General features: G+C 40.8%; 1 protein-coding gene across 5 annotated transcripts in view; it reads right to left on the bottom strand.

Moving 5' to 3' along the window:
• Nucleotides 1-18,390, bottom strand: part of LOC150091569 (uncharacterized) — a 322,811-nt gene that overhangs the window by 194,967 nt on the left and 109,454 nt on the right. For 4 of the 5 annotated variants that reach the window (XM_090376203.1, XM_090376217.1, XM_090376221.1 and 1 more), the window contains exon 5: nt 16,129-16,208. In XM_090376203.1, the coding sequence (XP_090232329.1) occupies nt 16,129-16,208 (80 nt within the window). The remainder of the gene's footprint in view (nt 1-16,128; nt 16,209-18,390) is intronic. The other variant, XM_090376211.1, reaches the window with a different exon arrangement.

Raw genomic sequence — 18,390 nt, 5'->3', positions numbered from 1 at the left:
TTTTTTTTTTATGAAAACCCCAAACACGAAAGGTATCAAAACCTATAGTACTTAGTACCGTGCATGGGTTGAAGGAGAAGTATGGGGGTAGGGGGATGCCGGAAACTTTGCTCTAGAGACTAAACATGGGTTTCACCACTTCAAGCTTCCAATAAGCAAAGTGGATATTTTTGCCTAGACTGCGAAGGAGTTTACTGACACAAAAAATGATGCAAATTGCACTATCCCATATGTCACCTCCCCCCGTTTATAAACTTCTTCGCAGTTCAGGCAAAAATATCCTTTAGTCTAAATCAGTGCACACCATCAGGCATCTCTCATATTGTGGAGTGATACTTCATAACTGGGTTGTCACTATTGCAATACCAGGATACCTGACCACCCACCGAAGAGAGGGCACCTTGAAATGGTGCCGTCTGCGTGAACCTTGATGTTGCCCGAGTTACCGAGAATAGGCAACAACAGTCTTCCCTAATGGGGAAGCGTTGCCTATTCGAAGGATTAGTGAGTCTGGAGTAACTGCCCCTTTCCTCTTTCAATGGCACTTCTTCCTCTCCTACTATCATTTTCCTCTACCTTTTTGCTTTCCTAAGTCTAACAGGGATAGATATGTGGATAACACAATTTTTTATCCCATACCATTTTACAAACGGTGCCGTCTGGGTGGTGGTATCCAGCGAGAATAAGTAACAATACATGTAGTCTTCTCCACAGGTGTTACTTATTCGAGGTAGTGCAATACCATGGCAAATCGTTGTGAGGGTATTCACAATATGAGATATAATTAAAATGATTAAGAGGATAGTAACAATGGTCTTCTTCACTGGTGAAGCGTTACTTATTCGAGATAGTGAAATACCGTGGCAACTCATTGTGAAGGTATTCACAATATGAGATATAATTAAAATAATACCAATTCATCTACCTGGATATATGATCATTTTATTTTATACCCACACATAAAAATGATGCAAATTGCACTGACCGATATATCAGTAAACCCCTTTGCAGTGCACGCAAAAGTATCGTTTAGTCGATTTGTAAACGTGATTTCGCTTGTTAAGAGACAATATATATAGAGCCATCGAGAAAAAAAGACAAAAAAAAAAAAAGTCAAACGGGAGAAGGGTAATATTAAATGGCTAAGTTTAGAGAACGTAAACCTATAGAGTTTTATTCATGGATAGAGTTAACTATCTTTTACTATTCACTTCTATTAATCACAAAAGATGAAAAAAATATTTCATTTCATATCGAACGCGCCTGAAATCTAATGCACGTATATTTGCTCTAATCTTCTACGGAATTAACATTCCTTTAATTCCGTAGAAGATTAGAGCAAAGAGCTTCAAGAAGAAGAAGAAGAAGAATCAAATCATGAACTGAGTTTGTTGTGGCAGGGAGCAAAAAAATGAATGGGATTATTATAAATTGTAGAGAATAAAAAGCCAGGGGGAAAAATTTTTAAAATAAGTTGCAACCAAAAATAAATCTTTACAAACTATATATAAGAAAATACTTTTCAAATGTAGTGGACTGCAATGCATAAACCATTTGAAATGACAGAAACTAAGGGAAAAAAGAGTAAATCGAACGCATCAAATGCAAATTCAGTTACTTACTGAAAAGAAAATAATGATATTATACTGAAGCATGTTCGCCTGAGGCTTATGCTGCACCAGACAAAAAATATTTGAGAGAGAGAGAGAGAGAATAATAATGATATCCAGTTTATTTTATCTGTCTTCAGGACCCTTGGTGTGCCAAGCCCATACTCACCAGATGTGAGCCCCTGGCATTTATTCAAATATTCCGAAACATCTTAACCCTCTCCCCAACGGGTAGGAGCCATACTGTTTTATAGCGGCGGGATGGAGTAATATGGCGATGATATATGCGATTCACAGTAATTTAATTAATATCATAAAACAGTGTTTGTTTAAATATAACAGGGTACGTTTGGGGGGGGGGGATCGCCCCTTAGCAATAGCCAATGACCCCTCTTCCACAAGAAACAGTACTGGATAAAGCACAAGCATTATAATTTCAAAAATATTGCATAATTAAAGATTCTCTTTTCCGACTTTTAACAAGAGTATATGTGGAATATATCCTACCACAAAAGGACTAACACTGTATATATTTTTATATAGTTTTTGACCACTGTAATATATATATATATATATATATTAGCATAGGGCGTAATAACATTTTCAATCTCGGCTCCCCCACCCGCCTCCCGGAACAGATCATCAGCTCTTGCACTTATGTGAGCCCAATAAAGAGGAAACAACAATCTAAAAATAAAGAGCAATAAGCCAGCCACCGAAGGGGACAAGTCAGCCTCAGTAGGTGCCGGTCCCAAGCCCGGATAAATGGTGAGGGTTGGCGTCAGGAAGGGCATCAGGCCATAAAAAAACCTATGCCAAAACAAAAGAAAATGATAGAATGACGGAAAATAGATGTGGAATGGCTAGGGCTACCCCATAAGCAACGCGCAGTCACGTCGCCCGGAAACTGTGAGAAAAGGGTCAGGGCTACCGAACAAAGGACGGGTTCGGTTAAAGAAGTTAGTCCAGCTAGAGAAGAAGAGGTTGAAAAGTGTTAGAATAGGAACATTGGGACGATGAATGGAAAGAGTAGAGAGATTGTGGATTTGACGCAAAGAAGAGTGAAGATCCTATGCCTACAAGAGACAAGGTGGAAGGGAAATAAAGCAAAAGAGCTCGGTGAAGGGTACAAGTTGTTCTTTAGGGGAGCGGATGAGGGAGGAAGAAATGGAGTAGGTATTGTAGTTGATAAGTAGTTAAAAGATGGAGTTTTTTTTTTTTTTTTTTTGTTTAGTTGTTGGCGCATCGGCTTCTGTGGCCATAATGCACCTCCCAAGGTTTTTGCAGTACTGTGATCCAACCCGCGACCTTTGGGTTGCCAGACAGGCACTTTACCCACCCGGCTAGCCCGGTCGGCAAAAGATAGGGTGTGTGAGGTTAACAGAAGGAGTGATAGGATTATGAGCATCAAATGGAAGTGGGTGGACACTTGACCACAACAGTATGTGCGTATGCCCCGCAAGTAGGATGCGGGGAAGAAAAAGGACAGTTTTTGGATGGAAATGGATCAAGTGATCATGGCAATACCTGAGAAAGAGAGGTTGATTGTTGGGGGCGATTTAAATGGACATTTAGGAAGAAGCAAGAGAGAGGAAGGAAGAGTGTATGGAAGGTGAAGTATTGGGAAAAGAAATAGAGAAGAGGAAGAAACATTTAGGAAGAAGCAAGAGAGAGGAAGGAAGAGTGTATGGAAGGTGGAGTATTGGGGAAAGAAATAGAGAAGAGGAGAGGATAGTAGAAAACGCAGTGGCATTCGACCTAGCGATAGTTAACACCTACTTCAAAAAGAAATAAAGCCAGCTGGATAGCATACAAGAGTGGGGAAAGGACAAGCGAGATTGACTATATCATGGGCCGTAGGAGGCATCTAAAGGAAATGAGGAACAGCAAGGTGATAAACGGAGAAAGTGTGTCTGCACAACGTAGATTGCTTGTGGTCGATTGGGAGGTTGCAGTGGACAAAAGTAGAAAATATTCAAGACAGAGGGAGAACGGGATAAAATGGTGTAGATTGAAAGAGGAGGGTTTGAGGAAGGAGTTTAGGGAAAAGGTGCTAAAAGGAATAAAGTTACCGGAAAACGTGCAAGAGTGGTGGAAGTTAAACAGTTGTATCATAAGGACAGTTGGAGAAGAGTTGTTGGGGAAAATATCAGGAAAGGGGGATACCGGAGGGAAAGGAGGCTTGGTGGTGGAATGAGGAAGTGCAATCGGTGATAAAACAAAAGAAGATGAAGAAAAGATGCCAGGAAGATAAAGCGTATACATTAGCAAATAAGGAGACAAAAAGGGCTGTGGCAACAGCAAAGGCGAGGGCAGTGGACGAGGCCTATGGGGAACTGGAAAGGAAAGATGGAGATAGGAGAAGGTTAAGGAAAGGTGGAAAGACTATTTTACGAAGTTATTAAATGAGGAAAACCCAAGAGCATTATGCGAGGATGGAGAGACGAATGAAAGAGTAGTGGAAGGCATAAGCAGGAAAGAAGTGGAAAGCGCACTCAGAAAAATGCAGAGGGGGAAAGCAGTAGGTGTTGATCAGATACCAGTAGAGGTATGGAGAAGTCTGGGAGAAGAAGGGATCGATATCCTATGGGACTTTATGGAAAAACTGTGGCAGCAGGAGAGGATACCTGATGAGTGGAGGGAAAGTATACTTGTGCCAATCTATAAAGGAAAGGATGATGTGCAGGAATGTGGGAACTACAGGGGAATAAAGTTAATGTCTCATTCGATGAAGATCTGGGAAAGAATCGTGAAAGGAAGGATAAAGCAGGAGACGGAAATAGAAGAGGAACAGTTTGGTTTCATGCCGGGAAGAGGAACAACAGATGCGGTCTTTGCTTTAAGGCAGGTGATGGAAAGATACAGGGAGGTGCAAGTAGAGTTGCACATGGTGTTCATAGACCTGGAAAAAGCATATGATAGAGTGCCCAGACAAGAGGTATGGAGATGCATGAGGGAGAAGGGTGCATCAGAAAAGTACGTAAGGCTTGTGAAGGAAATGTACGAGGGAGCGGTGACTCAGGTTAAGAGTAGTGTAGGTATGACTGAGGGATTCTCTGTAGAAGTTGGACTGCACCAGGGATCAGCTCTTAGCCCATATCTGTTTGATCTGGTAATGGATGTGTTGGTGAGAGAAGTGAAGAGTAGAGCACCATGGAGTATGCTGTTCGCGGATGATATCGTACTGTGCGAACCATCCCAAGGAAAGGTAGAGAAGAAATTGGAGGAATGCATTGGAAGAGAGAGGCATGAGGATAAGTAGAACAAAGACAGAATATATGGTATTGAATGGAGAAGATGAGAGTTCTATAAAACTGCAGGAGGAAAAGCTATCATCAGTTTCGAAATTTAAGTACCTGTGATCGAATGTTGAGAGGGATGGAGGATTGAGTGCAGAAATACAGCATAGAGTGCAATGTGGATGGTTGAACTGGAGAAAGATGAGTGGGGTGCTGTGTGATAAGAAAGTAAATTGTAGAATGAAGGGAAGAGTGTATAAAACTGTGGTTAGACCCGCATTGATGTACGGTGCTGAGACATGGGCAATTACAAGGGCCCAAGAGGAGAAGATGATGGAAGTGGCGGAGATGAGGATGCTAAGATGGATGTGTGGTGTGACGAGGAAGGACAGGATAAGAAATGACTACATCAGAGGTACAGTTAAGGTAGGGCCTCTGAGTAAAAAAAATGCAGGAATCTAGGTTGAAGTGGCTTGGACATGTGGAAAGAAGAAGTGAGGAATATGTGGGGAAGAGGTGTGAAAAGTTGGAGGTGATAGGGAAGAGGAGGAGGGGAGACCTAAGCTGAGATGGAAGGACAAGGTTGCAGAGGATTTAAAAGAAAGAGGATGGAGGAGACAGTAAGCCCAGGATAGGGAGGAATGGAGGAAAAGAATTAAGGACGGAAATGCCGACCCCATATAAACGTGGGAAGAAGGCGAAGATAAAGAAGAAGAAGAATAAAGAGCAATATACTGGGGGGAAATGATTCTTTTTCGGGGTGCAAGTGATAACTGAAGCTCGGAATGCAAGCCGGAACGCCGTTCCAATTCGCCATACACAGCGTACTATCGTGCTTAAGCGTTTACTGCCTGTTGAACATATTCTTACGAGCGTTCCGTTTCGTAAAAATTTTTATTTTAAGTGCTGATTATAATAATGCCTTTTATGCAATCGTGTTGCCTGCGATGCAACACGATCCGCCTTTTCTATTAAGAACTTTAACTAGGGCCACACTCAGGAAAAAGGAGGGACTCGAGAAAACCAGAATCTATATATATAAAACGCTTAGGTATGCTGCCCAAATTTTCCAACTGCCAGCACCCGATCACCTCGCATGACCACCATACCGGACAGTCTTTATTAATTTTGGTACTAACGTTTATCGACTGAAGAAAAGCAACCTATGCTTGAAGACTATCGATGTATGTTTATTTTATCTGTCTTCGATTTTAATAAACGGTTCTAAGTTTTAAGAAGAGTCAAAATGGCTGAACAGTGTGTAAAAACTTTGAGAAAATGTAGTAGAAATGCTAATGAAACATTAGAGAGATCTAATAGATTAAGAAACAGAAACGAGATTCTACGACTGCGGAGACGAACAGAAAACACTGAAGAAAGAGAATACACCATATGAGTATGAGCTTGGCACACCCAAGGGTCCTGAGCTGGATATCATCATCATTCTCTTTTTTGGTGATTCCCTTCTACTCCTGACTCTTGTGTGCGCTCTCTCTCTCTCAGGATAATTCAGAATTTTTTTTTTTTTTTTTTTTTTTGCCTGGCGCAGCATGGGCCTCGGGCTTCCTTGCACCATATAGCTAATGCTAATAATAATTAACACCAGACATAACAACCACTCTGTGTAGCAGTACCCGTCACGGAGTGGAATCCCCCAATCAGGGAGAAATAATATAAGAAGAACGACAACAATAATAATCAAATAGCAGCATAGTACCGGATGCGAATAATCAACAAGCTGTAATTAATGTGGAAGAGACATAGGAAATATGTGTTACAACTGAGTATGGCAATGCAAGATATTGGGGACACGAGTTAAACACATCGAATAAATACACTAAATGCTGTCATGATGGAAAAGGCTTCACTTAACCCACTGTCCGAGACACCTACTCTATTACGCGAGCTGCTTACAGGGGATACATGTGAAGCAAATAAAAATAAATAAATAAATTTTCTGTTTATACTCCGGGACGACCAAACGGTCAGAGGAGTTTACAAGATACACAGAATACAAGAAACAGCACCGCATTCAGCAGTCACGGGCTTGAACCCCGGTCACTCAAGGCACGTGTACTTATGAACCCGCGCGCCTGACCACTAGGCTACGGCGGCATACTACAGAGAACATATACGAGAGTACAACTCAGCAACGGGCACAGAGATTAAATCACCGCCTGGAAAGATTTCCATACTGTTTTAGAATACACGGCCAGATTTACCATTTGGTCTCACCGCTATATCCAAACGAGGCAAATAAGCCAGAATATGGCAAACTTCATATTTTCGATTCTGCTGAAGCAACAACAAAAAGGCTTGAAAAACAATTAAACCAAGGGTGTATGGCCGAAGTAATGCAACAATTGGACCAGATACTGCGACAAGTTAACCCATTTGCTGAGTCATATAAACAAATATAGTATATCAAATAACCCAGGCCAATCAAACAATGAATGTGCGCATGGTATTTATAGAAGACCCGGATTTAGATAAGAGACGATATAATGCGCCTACATCCAAAACGGAGGTTATTGCAATATTTGTTGGAGAAGACAGGGAACCACCTGCAAATAGAGGCATGTGAATATATCCCATAGGTGACTTCTGTAGAATTATATCACCGATAAACAAGAATGGAGACCCTATGGTGTGTCTGTTGCTATTCCCGTGAGGAGAAAGTGATTGGCACGAGGAACTACAACATGCAGATGAGAGAAGAACCGCAAAACGTATTAGAGTAATACAGTTACAATTCTTCGCTTATAGACTTGCGTTGAGACCTGAGACAATAAAAGTGGTTATAATTCGTTGTGCATAATCTCTATGCACAGCGTATTATAACCACTTTTATTAGCACATTCCCTTATAATCTTACTGCAAAATTCAAAATCTAAATTTGCCTTCGTAACACGTGGCAACCATACACGTGCACCATAGCATACAGAGCATGTGGAAAACAGAAGCAAAAACATTGCTGTCTTTTTTCATAATTTCGGTGGATGACCTCTGATGATGACACTAAAATTGTACCACAATTTTACTAAAATTGTAAAAAAGACACCACAATGTTATTTCATCTTGATCTTTTTCAATTCTTATCTTTATTTTAATTTCCGGTCCATTTCTTCCTCTTTTTCATACCATACATCGCTCCCAATGTATACCGTATATTCATTAGATTTAATTTAATAAAATCTCCTTCATGCGTTCTACTTACAATATTTTATACATATATATATTATATATATATATATATATATTTACATATATATATTTACAATATTTTATACAATATATATATATATATATATATATAGAGGCATATGATGCAAGAAAGCAAGCTTATTCAGCATCAGCCAAAAAAAAAAAAAAAAAACCACTACTCCCATTTCACCCCTCCGTTCGTTCGAAATACCTGTCCAGCTGAGCCTTAAATTTGTTTAGGCTATCAACTTCAACAACAAGCGATGGGAGTTTATTCCACAAACCAACTGCCCGCTGGCTAAAGGCAAATTTCCGCACATCTATCCGACATCCGTCCTTCCTCAATTTGAATTTATGCCCTCTCAGGTGATTATTCTGAGCAAGAGGAAGAATCCCATCGGCATTGAGCATGCTCAAGCCATTCAAAGCCTTATACACCTCTATCAGATCACCTCGCCGATGCCTAGTCTCCAGGCTCTGTAATTTGCAAAACTTAAGCCTTTCTTCGTAAGAGCAACCCTTTGTTCCATTCACTAATCTTGTTGCCCTTCTCTGTACTCGTTCCAGCAGCTCTACATCCTTCTTGAAATGAGGCCTCCAGACCTGTATACAGTACTCAAGGTGTGGCCTGACCAATGCCTTATACAAGGGAATAATCACATCCCTGTCCCTGCTAGAAAAATTCCTGTATATCATTGACAAGACACCATGAGCTACTCTTGCAGCTCGTCTGCACTGCTCAGAGAACTTCATATCTGCCTGCACAATTACCCCCAGGTCCTTTTCATTCTCTACCACTGTCAGCGTAGTACCACAGAGTTGATACGTTGATCTGGGGTTACTGTTTCCCATATGTAGTACTTTACATTTGTCAATGTTAAACTTCATTTGACACCTCTCAGCCCATCTGCTCAACCTTTCCAGATCCTGTTGCAGCAGCATAGTATCAGTAGTGTCCTTAACAACCCTGCCAACCTTGGTATCATCTGCAAACTTGGACATTAAGCATTAGCATTAGTAGAGGCATTTGATGCAAGAAAGCAAGCTTATGCAGAATCAGCCAAAAAAAAAAAAAAAAAACCACTTCCACTTCACCCCTCTGTTCGTTCAAAATACCTGTCCAGCTGAGCCTTAAACTTATTTAGGCTATCAACCTCCACCACAAGGGATGGAAGTCTGTTCCACCAACCAACCACCCGCTGGCTAAAGGCAAATTTCCGCACGTCTATCCTACATCTGTCTTTCCTCAATTTGAATTTATGCCCTCTCAGGTGATTATTCTGAGCTAGAGGAAGAATCCCATCAGCATTGAGCATGCTTAAACCATTCAAGGCTTTATACACCTCTATCAGATCACCTCGCTGGTGCCTAGTCTCCAGACACTGTAATTTGCAAAACTTAAGCCTTTCTTCGTAAGAGCACCCCTTTGTTCCATTCACTAATCTTGTTGCCCTTCTCTGTACTCGTTCCAGCAGCTCTACATCCTTCTTGAAATGAGGCCTCCAGACCTGTATACAGTACTCTAGGTGTGGCCTGACCATCGCCTTATACAATGGAATAATCACCTCCTTATCCCTGCTGGAAAAATTCCTGTATATCATTGACAATACTCCATGAGCTACTCTTGCAGCCCGTCTGCACTGCTCAGAGAACTTCATATCTGCCTGCACAACCACCCCCAAGTCCCTTTCATTCTCCACCACTGTCAGTGTTGTACCATAGAGTTGATACGTTGCTCTGGGGTTGCTGTTTCCCATGTGTAGTACTTTACATTTGTCAATGTTAAACTTCATTTGCCACCTCTCAGCCCATCTGCTCAACCTTTCCAGATCCTGTTGCAGAAGCATAGTGTCAGTAGTGTCCTTGACAACCCTGCCAACCTTTGTATCGTCTGCAAACTTGGACATTAATCCCGATATACCATCATCAATATCATTTATAAATACAGAAAACAATAATGGACCCAACACTGAGCCCTGAGGGACTCCACTAATAACATCAGTCCACGATGAGCAGTGTCCATTGATTACCACTCTCTGTCTTCTCCCCCTCAACCACCCCTTTATCCATAGCAGCAATTTGCCTCCAATGTCACACTGCTCCAATTTGTGTAGCAGTCTTCCATGTGCAACAGTATGAAAAGCCTTTCTAATATCCAAGTATATAATATCAAAGTTATTCCCTGCATCCAGTTCTTTTGTGACTGCATCATAGTATCCAATCAAGTTGGTCAGGCAAGACTTCCCCTTAACAAAACCATGCTGTGTCTGAGCTATAACTGAAGTCTTGTCTAAATGATCCTGCAGTGCGTCTTTAACCAGTGCCTCCATTAATTTTCCTGGAACAGAAGTCAAGCTCACAGGTCTATAATTACTTGTGTCAGCCTTTGATCCTCCTTTGTGAATTGGGGTCACATTTGCACATTTCCAGTCTATGGGTACCTCCCCTGAGTCCAAGGAAGCTCTCAATAATTATGGCTAAGGGTTTGCTTACTTCCTTTGCTGCCTCCTTTAATATAACTGGATAGATCCCATCCACCCCGGGTGCCTTTCTTGTGTTTATCTTCAACAGTTTCTCCTCCACTTTACTCCCAGTTATTTCAAGATTCTGTAACTTACTGCTAGAGTTGAATACACCTCTGGCATTCCCCTCGCTGAATAACTCCTCATGTGTGAATGTCGATGCAAAATATTCATTTAGTTTGTTAGCCACCTGAGCAGGACCCATCAATATCAAGTGGACCAATCTGATTCATCCCTTTCCTTCTAGAGTTTACATAAGTAAAGAACTCTTTGCTGTTTTTCTTTGCATCCCTTGCCAAGGATTTCTGGTAATCTGCCTTCGCCTGCCTAACCTCCTTTGTAACTTGGTTGCATATCAACTTGTATCTATCATAGGCTTCTGTGTCATGTGTTAATTTGTAAGTATCCCATGCATTTTTCTTCTCTGCCATATGCCTCATTAGTTCATCTGACATCCATTTTGGCCTAAACCTTGAACAATATTTCTTAGTTGGTATGTAAAGCCTAGTAGCTTCCAAGATAAGTTCTTTGAATGCTTCCCATTTTGAATTTGCTGTTGGTAACATCATCAGTTGGTCCCACTGTATAGAATTTAAATACTGTCTCAGTCCATCGTAGTCGCCATTACGGAAGCAATAACCCTTCCCTTTACCCCTAATGGTAGTTACTTCTTTGAGTAAATCCCACTTCAGCACACTGTGATCACTGCCACCTAGTGGTTCATTTATCTGCAGATTCTTAATGCATGAAGAATCACTATTGATAATCAAATCATGAGTATTACTCCCTCTAGTTGCCTCCTGAACATGCTGATGTAGAAAACAATCATCCAATAAATCGACAAAAGCCCTGCTAGTGTGTGAGTATCCAGCCCCCAAATTCCAGTCAATATCTGGGAAATTAAAATCTCCCATTATAAGACACTCTGATTTACTGGCCCACTCTATTTCCCTGTACAGTTCCTTATTATACTCATCAGAGTCATTAGGCCTATAGCACACTCCTACTCTCAATTTTGATCTCCCAATGCTTATGTCACACCAAACTGACTCCACACTGCACTGTCCAGCGATGTCGACTGGCTTCACTTCCTTGGTTTTTATGTGTTTCTTAACTAATAGCATAACACCTCCCCCCTTCCTATCCTGTCTATCCTTTCTGTAGACGTTGTACTCCCCAAACTGCAGTTCCGCATCCCTTATATCTGTGTGACACCACGTCTCTGATATCCCAACAATATCTGCCTTCGATGTTTTGAGCAATACCTCAAATTCATCAAATTTATTTACTAAACTCCTAGCATTGGTGTACACGCAAGTATACCTGCACCTGTTTCTATTCTTAGCTACCCTAACACAACCCATGTGTTTACTTGTACCACAATGGCTCCCAGCAGTCTCTGAAATACCATGCATCTTGTTTTTCAGGCTTCTGCTCATTCTAATAGAAGCAGTGCAAGAATCTCTTTCACCTCTGCCAGTGGCTACTGTTAATCTATTGGTCTTTGTCTCCCCCCAAGCTAGCAGTTTTCCGACCCACCTAACACTGCCTCGATAGCATCAGCAAATATTCTTGCACCCTTTCTATTTAAGTGTATCCCATCCCTGTAGAAGCAATCTCTCCTGTTAACAAGTACAGTCCAGGCTGAAAAAAATTCTACCCCTTGAGCCTTGCACAATCTTTCCAGGGCCGAATTGATCGACAAGGCTCTCATCATATACTCCCTCCTATCGTGTCTGGGCAGAATTGCAGACACTTTCAAATTCAACCCTAATTCTCGGCTTTTGTTCAACAGTGACCTGTACTTGTTAAGTAATTCTGCCGGTCTCCTACTCTTAATATTATTAGTGCCAACGTGTACAACTATATCACCTTTTGTGCCCTTAAAAGATGATATTCGCTCTACAACGTCATCAACCTTTGCCCCTGGCAGACATACCCTGGTCCTGTTCCACCTATCTTTTTTACAAAGCATGTTCCCCGTTTCCCTGACAATAGAGTCACCAACAACTACTAGTTCCTTCGGGACCAGCGCATTCTGCCTTGGGGGTTGTCTCTGTGTCACGCGATGCCCAAGTGCAAGCTCTGGCGTTGATGTGGGCAGCTGAGAGCTTGATGGGCCCCTCAATTTAGTTTCTTCGAGGGCATCCACCCTGTCCTTCAAGCTCTCATATAGGCCCAAAAGAACGCCGAGTTGTTGCCTGATATCGTTACACTCCTTGCATCGCGCACACACAAAGACATCCCCCTTGGGCTCAATATCCTCTCAATATCATTTATAAATACAGAAAACAACAATGGACCCAACACTGAACCCTGAGGAACTCCACTAATAACATTAGTCCACGTTGAGCAGTGTCCATTGATTACCACTCTCTGTCTTCTGCCACTCAACCATCCCTTTATCCATAGCAGCAATTTGCCTCCAATGCCACACTGCTCCAATTTGTGCAGCAGTCTTCCATGCGCAACAGTATCAAAAGCCTTTCTAAGATCCAAATATATAATATCAAAGTTATTCCCTGCATCCAGTTCTTTTGTGACTACATCATAGTATCCAATGAAATTGGTCAGACAAGACCTGCCCTTAACAAAACCATGCTGTGTCTGAGCTATAACTGAATTCTTGTCCAGATGATCCTGCAGTGCTTCTTTAACCAGTGCCTCCATTAATTTTCCTGGAACCGAAGTTAAACTAACAGGTCTATAATTACTTGTGTCAGCCTTTGAACCTCCTTTGTGAATTGGGGTTACATTTGCACATCTCCAGTCCATGGGTACCTCCCCTGAGTCCAAAGAAGCTCTCATAATTATGGCTAGGGGTTTGTTTACTTCCTTTGCTGCCTCCTTTAATATAACTGGATAGATCCCATCCACCCTAGGTGCCTTTTTTATGTTTATCCTCAACAATTTCTCCTCCACTTTCCTCTCAGTTATTAGAAAATCATCTAGCTCACTGCCAATGTTTACTTCACCTACGACATTCCCCTTCCTGAATAACTCCTCATGTGTGAATGTAGATGCAAAATACTCGTTTAGATTGTTAGCCACCTGAGCTGGATCCTCAACTGTTGAACCATCAACATCCAGTGGACCAATCTGATTCATCCCTTTCCTTCTTGAGTTTAAATAGGTAAAGAACTCTTTTCTGTTTTTCTTTGCATCCTTTGCCAAGGATTTCTCATAATCTGCCTTTGCCTGCCTAATCTCCTTTGTGACTTGGTTACAGACCAACTTATATCTATCATAGGCTTCCATGTCACCCATTAATTTGTATGTATCCTATGCATTTTTCTTCTCTGCCATATGTCTCATTAGTTCATCTGACAACCATTTAGGCCTGAACCTTGAACAATATTTCTTGGTTGGTATGTAAAGCCTGGTAGCTTCCAAGATTAGTTCCTTGAATGCTTCCCATTTTGAATTTGCTATAGCACGTGATAAAGAAATAATCATATACACTTTACCAGAATTTAAATCATAAGCTTTAATAAGAACACAATATATATATATACATACATTACATACAGGGTAATTCACTACCAGTGCGACAAACTTGCAGGAGGTGTAGTGGGCACAAAGACGAATCGGAATCACATAGCATTGCAGGGTCCGAAATGCCTTCGTCATGCGGTAGAGGACGCTCAACGGGAGGTCGCGTGAACAGTGATCCCACTGGAAGTCAGCATTTGCGAACCGTTTCCCGAGGCAGTACGATGGACGAGTATTCAAACGTTGAACTGGCCGACATGCACCTTGCGTATGGAGCTGCGGACCGTAACGGGCGCGCCGCTCTGCGCTTGTACCAGGAACGTTTCCCGCACAGGCGTGCTCCTCATCATACGATTTTCGCACGTGTGCACAGAAGGTTACGTGAGACTGGTTGTTTCATGAGAGGTACCATGAATCGAGAGCGAACGACGAGGACGCCAGACAATGAGGAGAATGTCCTACATCTTGCAGAAGGCAATCCGAGAACGAGTACTCGAGCGATAGGCCAACGATTGGGTATTTCCCAATCCACTGTATGGAGGATACTGTCAACAAACCAAATGAGTTCATACCATCTGCAACGCGTCTAATCGTTGGAGCCTGCGGATTATCCACTCCGGAGGACTTTTGCTACTGGGTTTCTTCAACAGAAATGGTTCACAAATGCTGACTTCCAGTGGGATCACTGTTCACGCGACCTCCCGTTCAACGTCCTCTACCGCATGATGAAGGCATTTCGGACCCTGCAATGCTATGTGATTCCGATTCGTCTTTGTGCCCCCTACACCTCCTGCAAGTTTGTTGCACTGGTAGTGAATCACCCTGTATATATCTTTAGTAAAGGGGTGCTAAAAAATCTTTCTGCACAGGGTGCAGAAATACCTCTGTCTCTAGTTACAAAATTTCAGCATTGCTAAAAGTAACCCGTGCACTGTCCTAGAAGACTTACTACACTGTTGAGAGAATTTTATGTTGAACTGTTAATTGTCTAGTTCCTTTACAACTGTAAAACTCCCTGGTCCTTTTTCACTTAACGTGAAAAATTATACAGTCCAACAATCCAACAAAGTTCTCTTGACAGTGCAGTAAGACTGATAGGACAGTATATGAATTAAAACTCCCTGGTTCAGGCACTACATGCCAACAGATAACAATCCAATTATACAAGAAGTACAGACAATCCCATGTTAAAAAAATCTATAGAATACAAATTACAGTAAACCCTCGATTTAACGAACCGGACAAATAATAATAAAGTAATGTACATATTAATCTCAACCATATTACTTTTTTTTTTTTAAGTTATACAAAACTTCAGTGTTATTATTAATTAAAAATTAATAATAAGTACCTATTTCCATTATTGTTTTGATAATTACCTTACCTACTTTTATTTTTATAATCAAATTCAGGAAATTGTTTTTTATTCTTTCTGAAAACGTGTTCAAATAGCTGTTTTCTCAGATAACAGATAAGAGTAGGCGGTGACTTGTGAGCTGAACATGGCTCGGGTCACTAAACTGCAGGTCTACCGACTCGTTTTGTTTCGGTCTCAGTCTGCCTCAAGCTATCGTGCGGTCAAGTTGTATACAGAGTGTTTCTGTGATTTCTGAATTGTGACTTTATTTATTAAATAATTTTGCAATCCTTACAATTTAAAATGGCATCAAGTGATAGAGGAGTTAAAAGAAAGCAAGTGAACTTAAATGTGGCACAGAAATTAGAACAAGTCTCAGTACCACGTGTTTGTGAAGTTTACGGTGTAAAAAAAAAAAAAAAAGTTTCTGATATCTGTAAATCAAAGGCCAAATTGCAACATTTTATATTTACAACAGAATATTACACTTTATTTATTATAATTTAATAATTTTATATTGTACAGTACTGTATTAAAGCTTTTTTTTTACATTAAAAAAATAAAAAATGACCCCCCACCCCAGGTTACATTCGATTTAAAGGACACCCCTTCTCCACTGTTAGTCAGTTAAATCGAGGGTTTACTGTATTGTATTATAATAATTTTATAAATATCTGTATGGACAATATTTAAAGACTACTTACTTTATCATCATAAAAGCCTTTATCATCGGTTCTCTGTGCTCCAAGTAACCTGTCTGTTTCTTGATCGGTATCACATTCTTCTAGGAAAAATTTGTTCATGAATATTTGTTTAGTCTAACTTACATAAAAAAAAAAGTTAAATAAAAAAAATGATTAATCAAACTGAGTTCATGCTGTAAACAGTTCATATAACAATGTCAGTAAATAAATTCCATGATTATTTTTTCTTTATGCAAGAAAAACTGCATGACAATTCTAAATTATTTACAGGCAATTTTTATATTGCTTGTAAATAGCAGTGTTTACACTTGACACCTTCACCTTTTTAAGCTGCACGAATTTGCAAAATATGCTTGGAAACAATACTTGGTCAAGAATGAGAGAGAGAGAGAGACTTGACGAAGAAAATTTTTCTTTCATATACGTCTTGCAGAAATCAGCAAAGCAACATCTCCAAACTGAGCATTATTATTTATATTGATCAAAGCGAAGTGTGTTGTCCTCTATTATTTCAACACTGCTGATTATTACAAAAGGAATTATGGTCCTAAATGCATGTACTCAAAACCAGATGCATTTGGGGGGGAAGCTGCCCCCCGTTCGTTCGAAATACCTGTCCAGCTGAGCCTTAGATTTATTTAGGCTATCAACTTCCACAAGGGATGGAAGTCTGTTCCACCAACCAACCACCCACTGGCTAAAGGCAAATTTCCTCAAGTCTATCCAACATCTGTCTTTCCTCAATTTGAATTTATGCCCTCTCAGGTGATTATTCTAAGCAAGAGGCAGAATCCCATCAGCATTGAGCATGCTCAAATCATTCAAGGCTTTATACACCTCTATCAGATCACCTCGGCAGTGCCTAGTCTCCAGACACTAATTTGCAAAACTTAAGCCTTTCTTCGTAAGAGCAACCCTTTGTTCCATTCACTAATCTTGTTGTCCTTCTCTGTACTCGTTCCAGCAACTCTACATCCTTCTTGAAATGAGGCCTCCAGACCTGCATACAGTACTCAAGGTGTGGCCTGACCATAGCCTTATACAAGGGAATAATCACCTCCTTATCCCTGCTAGAAAATTTCCTGTATATCATTGATAAGACACCATGAGCTACTCTTGCAGCCCATCTGCACTGCTCAGAGAACTTCATATCTGCCTGCACAATTACCCCCAGGTCCTTTTCATTCTCTACCACTGTCAGTGTAGTACCACAGAGTTGATACTTTGTTCTGGGGTTGCTGTTTCCCATATGTAGTACTTTACATTTGTCAATGTTAAACTTCATTTGCCACCTTTCAGCCCATCTGCTCAACTTTTCTAGATACTGTTGCAGTGTACTGTCATTAATGTCATTAACAACCTTGCCAACCTTCCTATTGTCTGGACATTAAGGACCAAACTTGGACATTAAGCCTGATATACCATCATCAATATCATTTATAAATACAGAAAACAATAATGGACCCAACACTGAACCCGGAGGGACTCCACTAATAACATTAGTCCACGATGAGCAGTGTCCATTGATTACCACTCTGTCTTCTCCCCTCAACCACCCCTTTTATCCATATCAGCAATTTGCCTCCAATGCCACACTGCTCCAATTTGTGCAGCAGTCTTCCATGTGCAACAGTATCAAAAGCCTTTCTAAGATCGAAGTTTATAATATCAAAGTTAATCCCTGCATCCAGTTATTTTGTGACTGCATCATAGTATCCAATGAAATTGGTCAGGCAAGACTTCCCCTTAACAAAACCATGCTGTGTCCGAGCTATAACTGAAGTCTTGTCTAGATGATCCTGCAGTGCTTCTTTAACCAGTGCCTCCATTAATTTTCCTGGAACAGAAGTTAAACTCACAGGTTTATAATTACTTGTGTCAGCTTTTGATCCTCCTTTGTGAATTGGGGTCACATTTGCACATCTCCAGTCTATGGGTACCTCCTCTCCTGAGTCCAAGGAAGCTCTCATAATTATGGCTAAGGGTTTGCTTACTTCCTTTGCTGCTTCCTTTAACATAACTGGATAGATCCCATCCACCCCAGGTGCCTTTCTTGTGTTTATTTTCAACAATTTCTCCTCCACTTTACTCTCAGTTATTACAAGATTATCTAGCTTACTGCCAGAGTTGAATACACCTCTGGCATTTCCCTTGCTGAATAACTCCTCATCTGTGAATGTTGATGCAAAATATTCATTTAGTTTGTTAGCTACCTGACCAGGATCATCAACAGTTGAACCATTGATATCAAGTGGACCAATC

Source organism: Mastigoproctus giganteus, chromosome 1 (assembly GCF_048544385.1).
Source record: "Mastigoproctus giganteus isolate SK-2022 chromosome 1, ASM4854438v1, whole genome shotgun sequence".
In the NCBI taxonomy this organism is placed as follows: domain Eukaryota; kingdom Metazoa; phylum Arthropoda; class Arachnida; order Uropygi; family Thelyphonidae; genus Mastigoproctus; species Mastigoproctus giganteus.
Note: the sequence above shows the minus strand (reverse complement) of the source record. Positions and strands in the feature narration are given on the sequence as shown.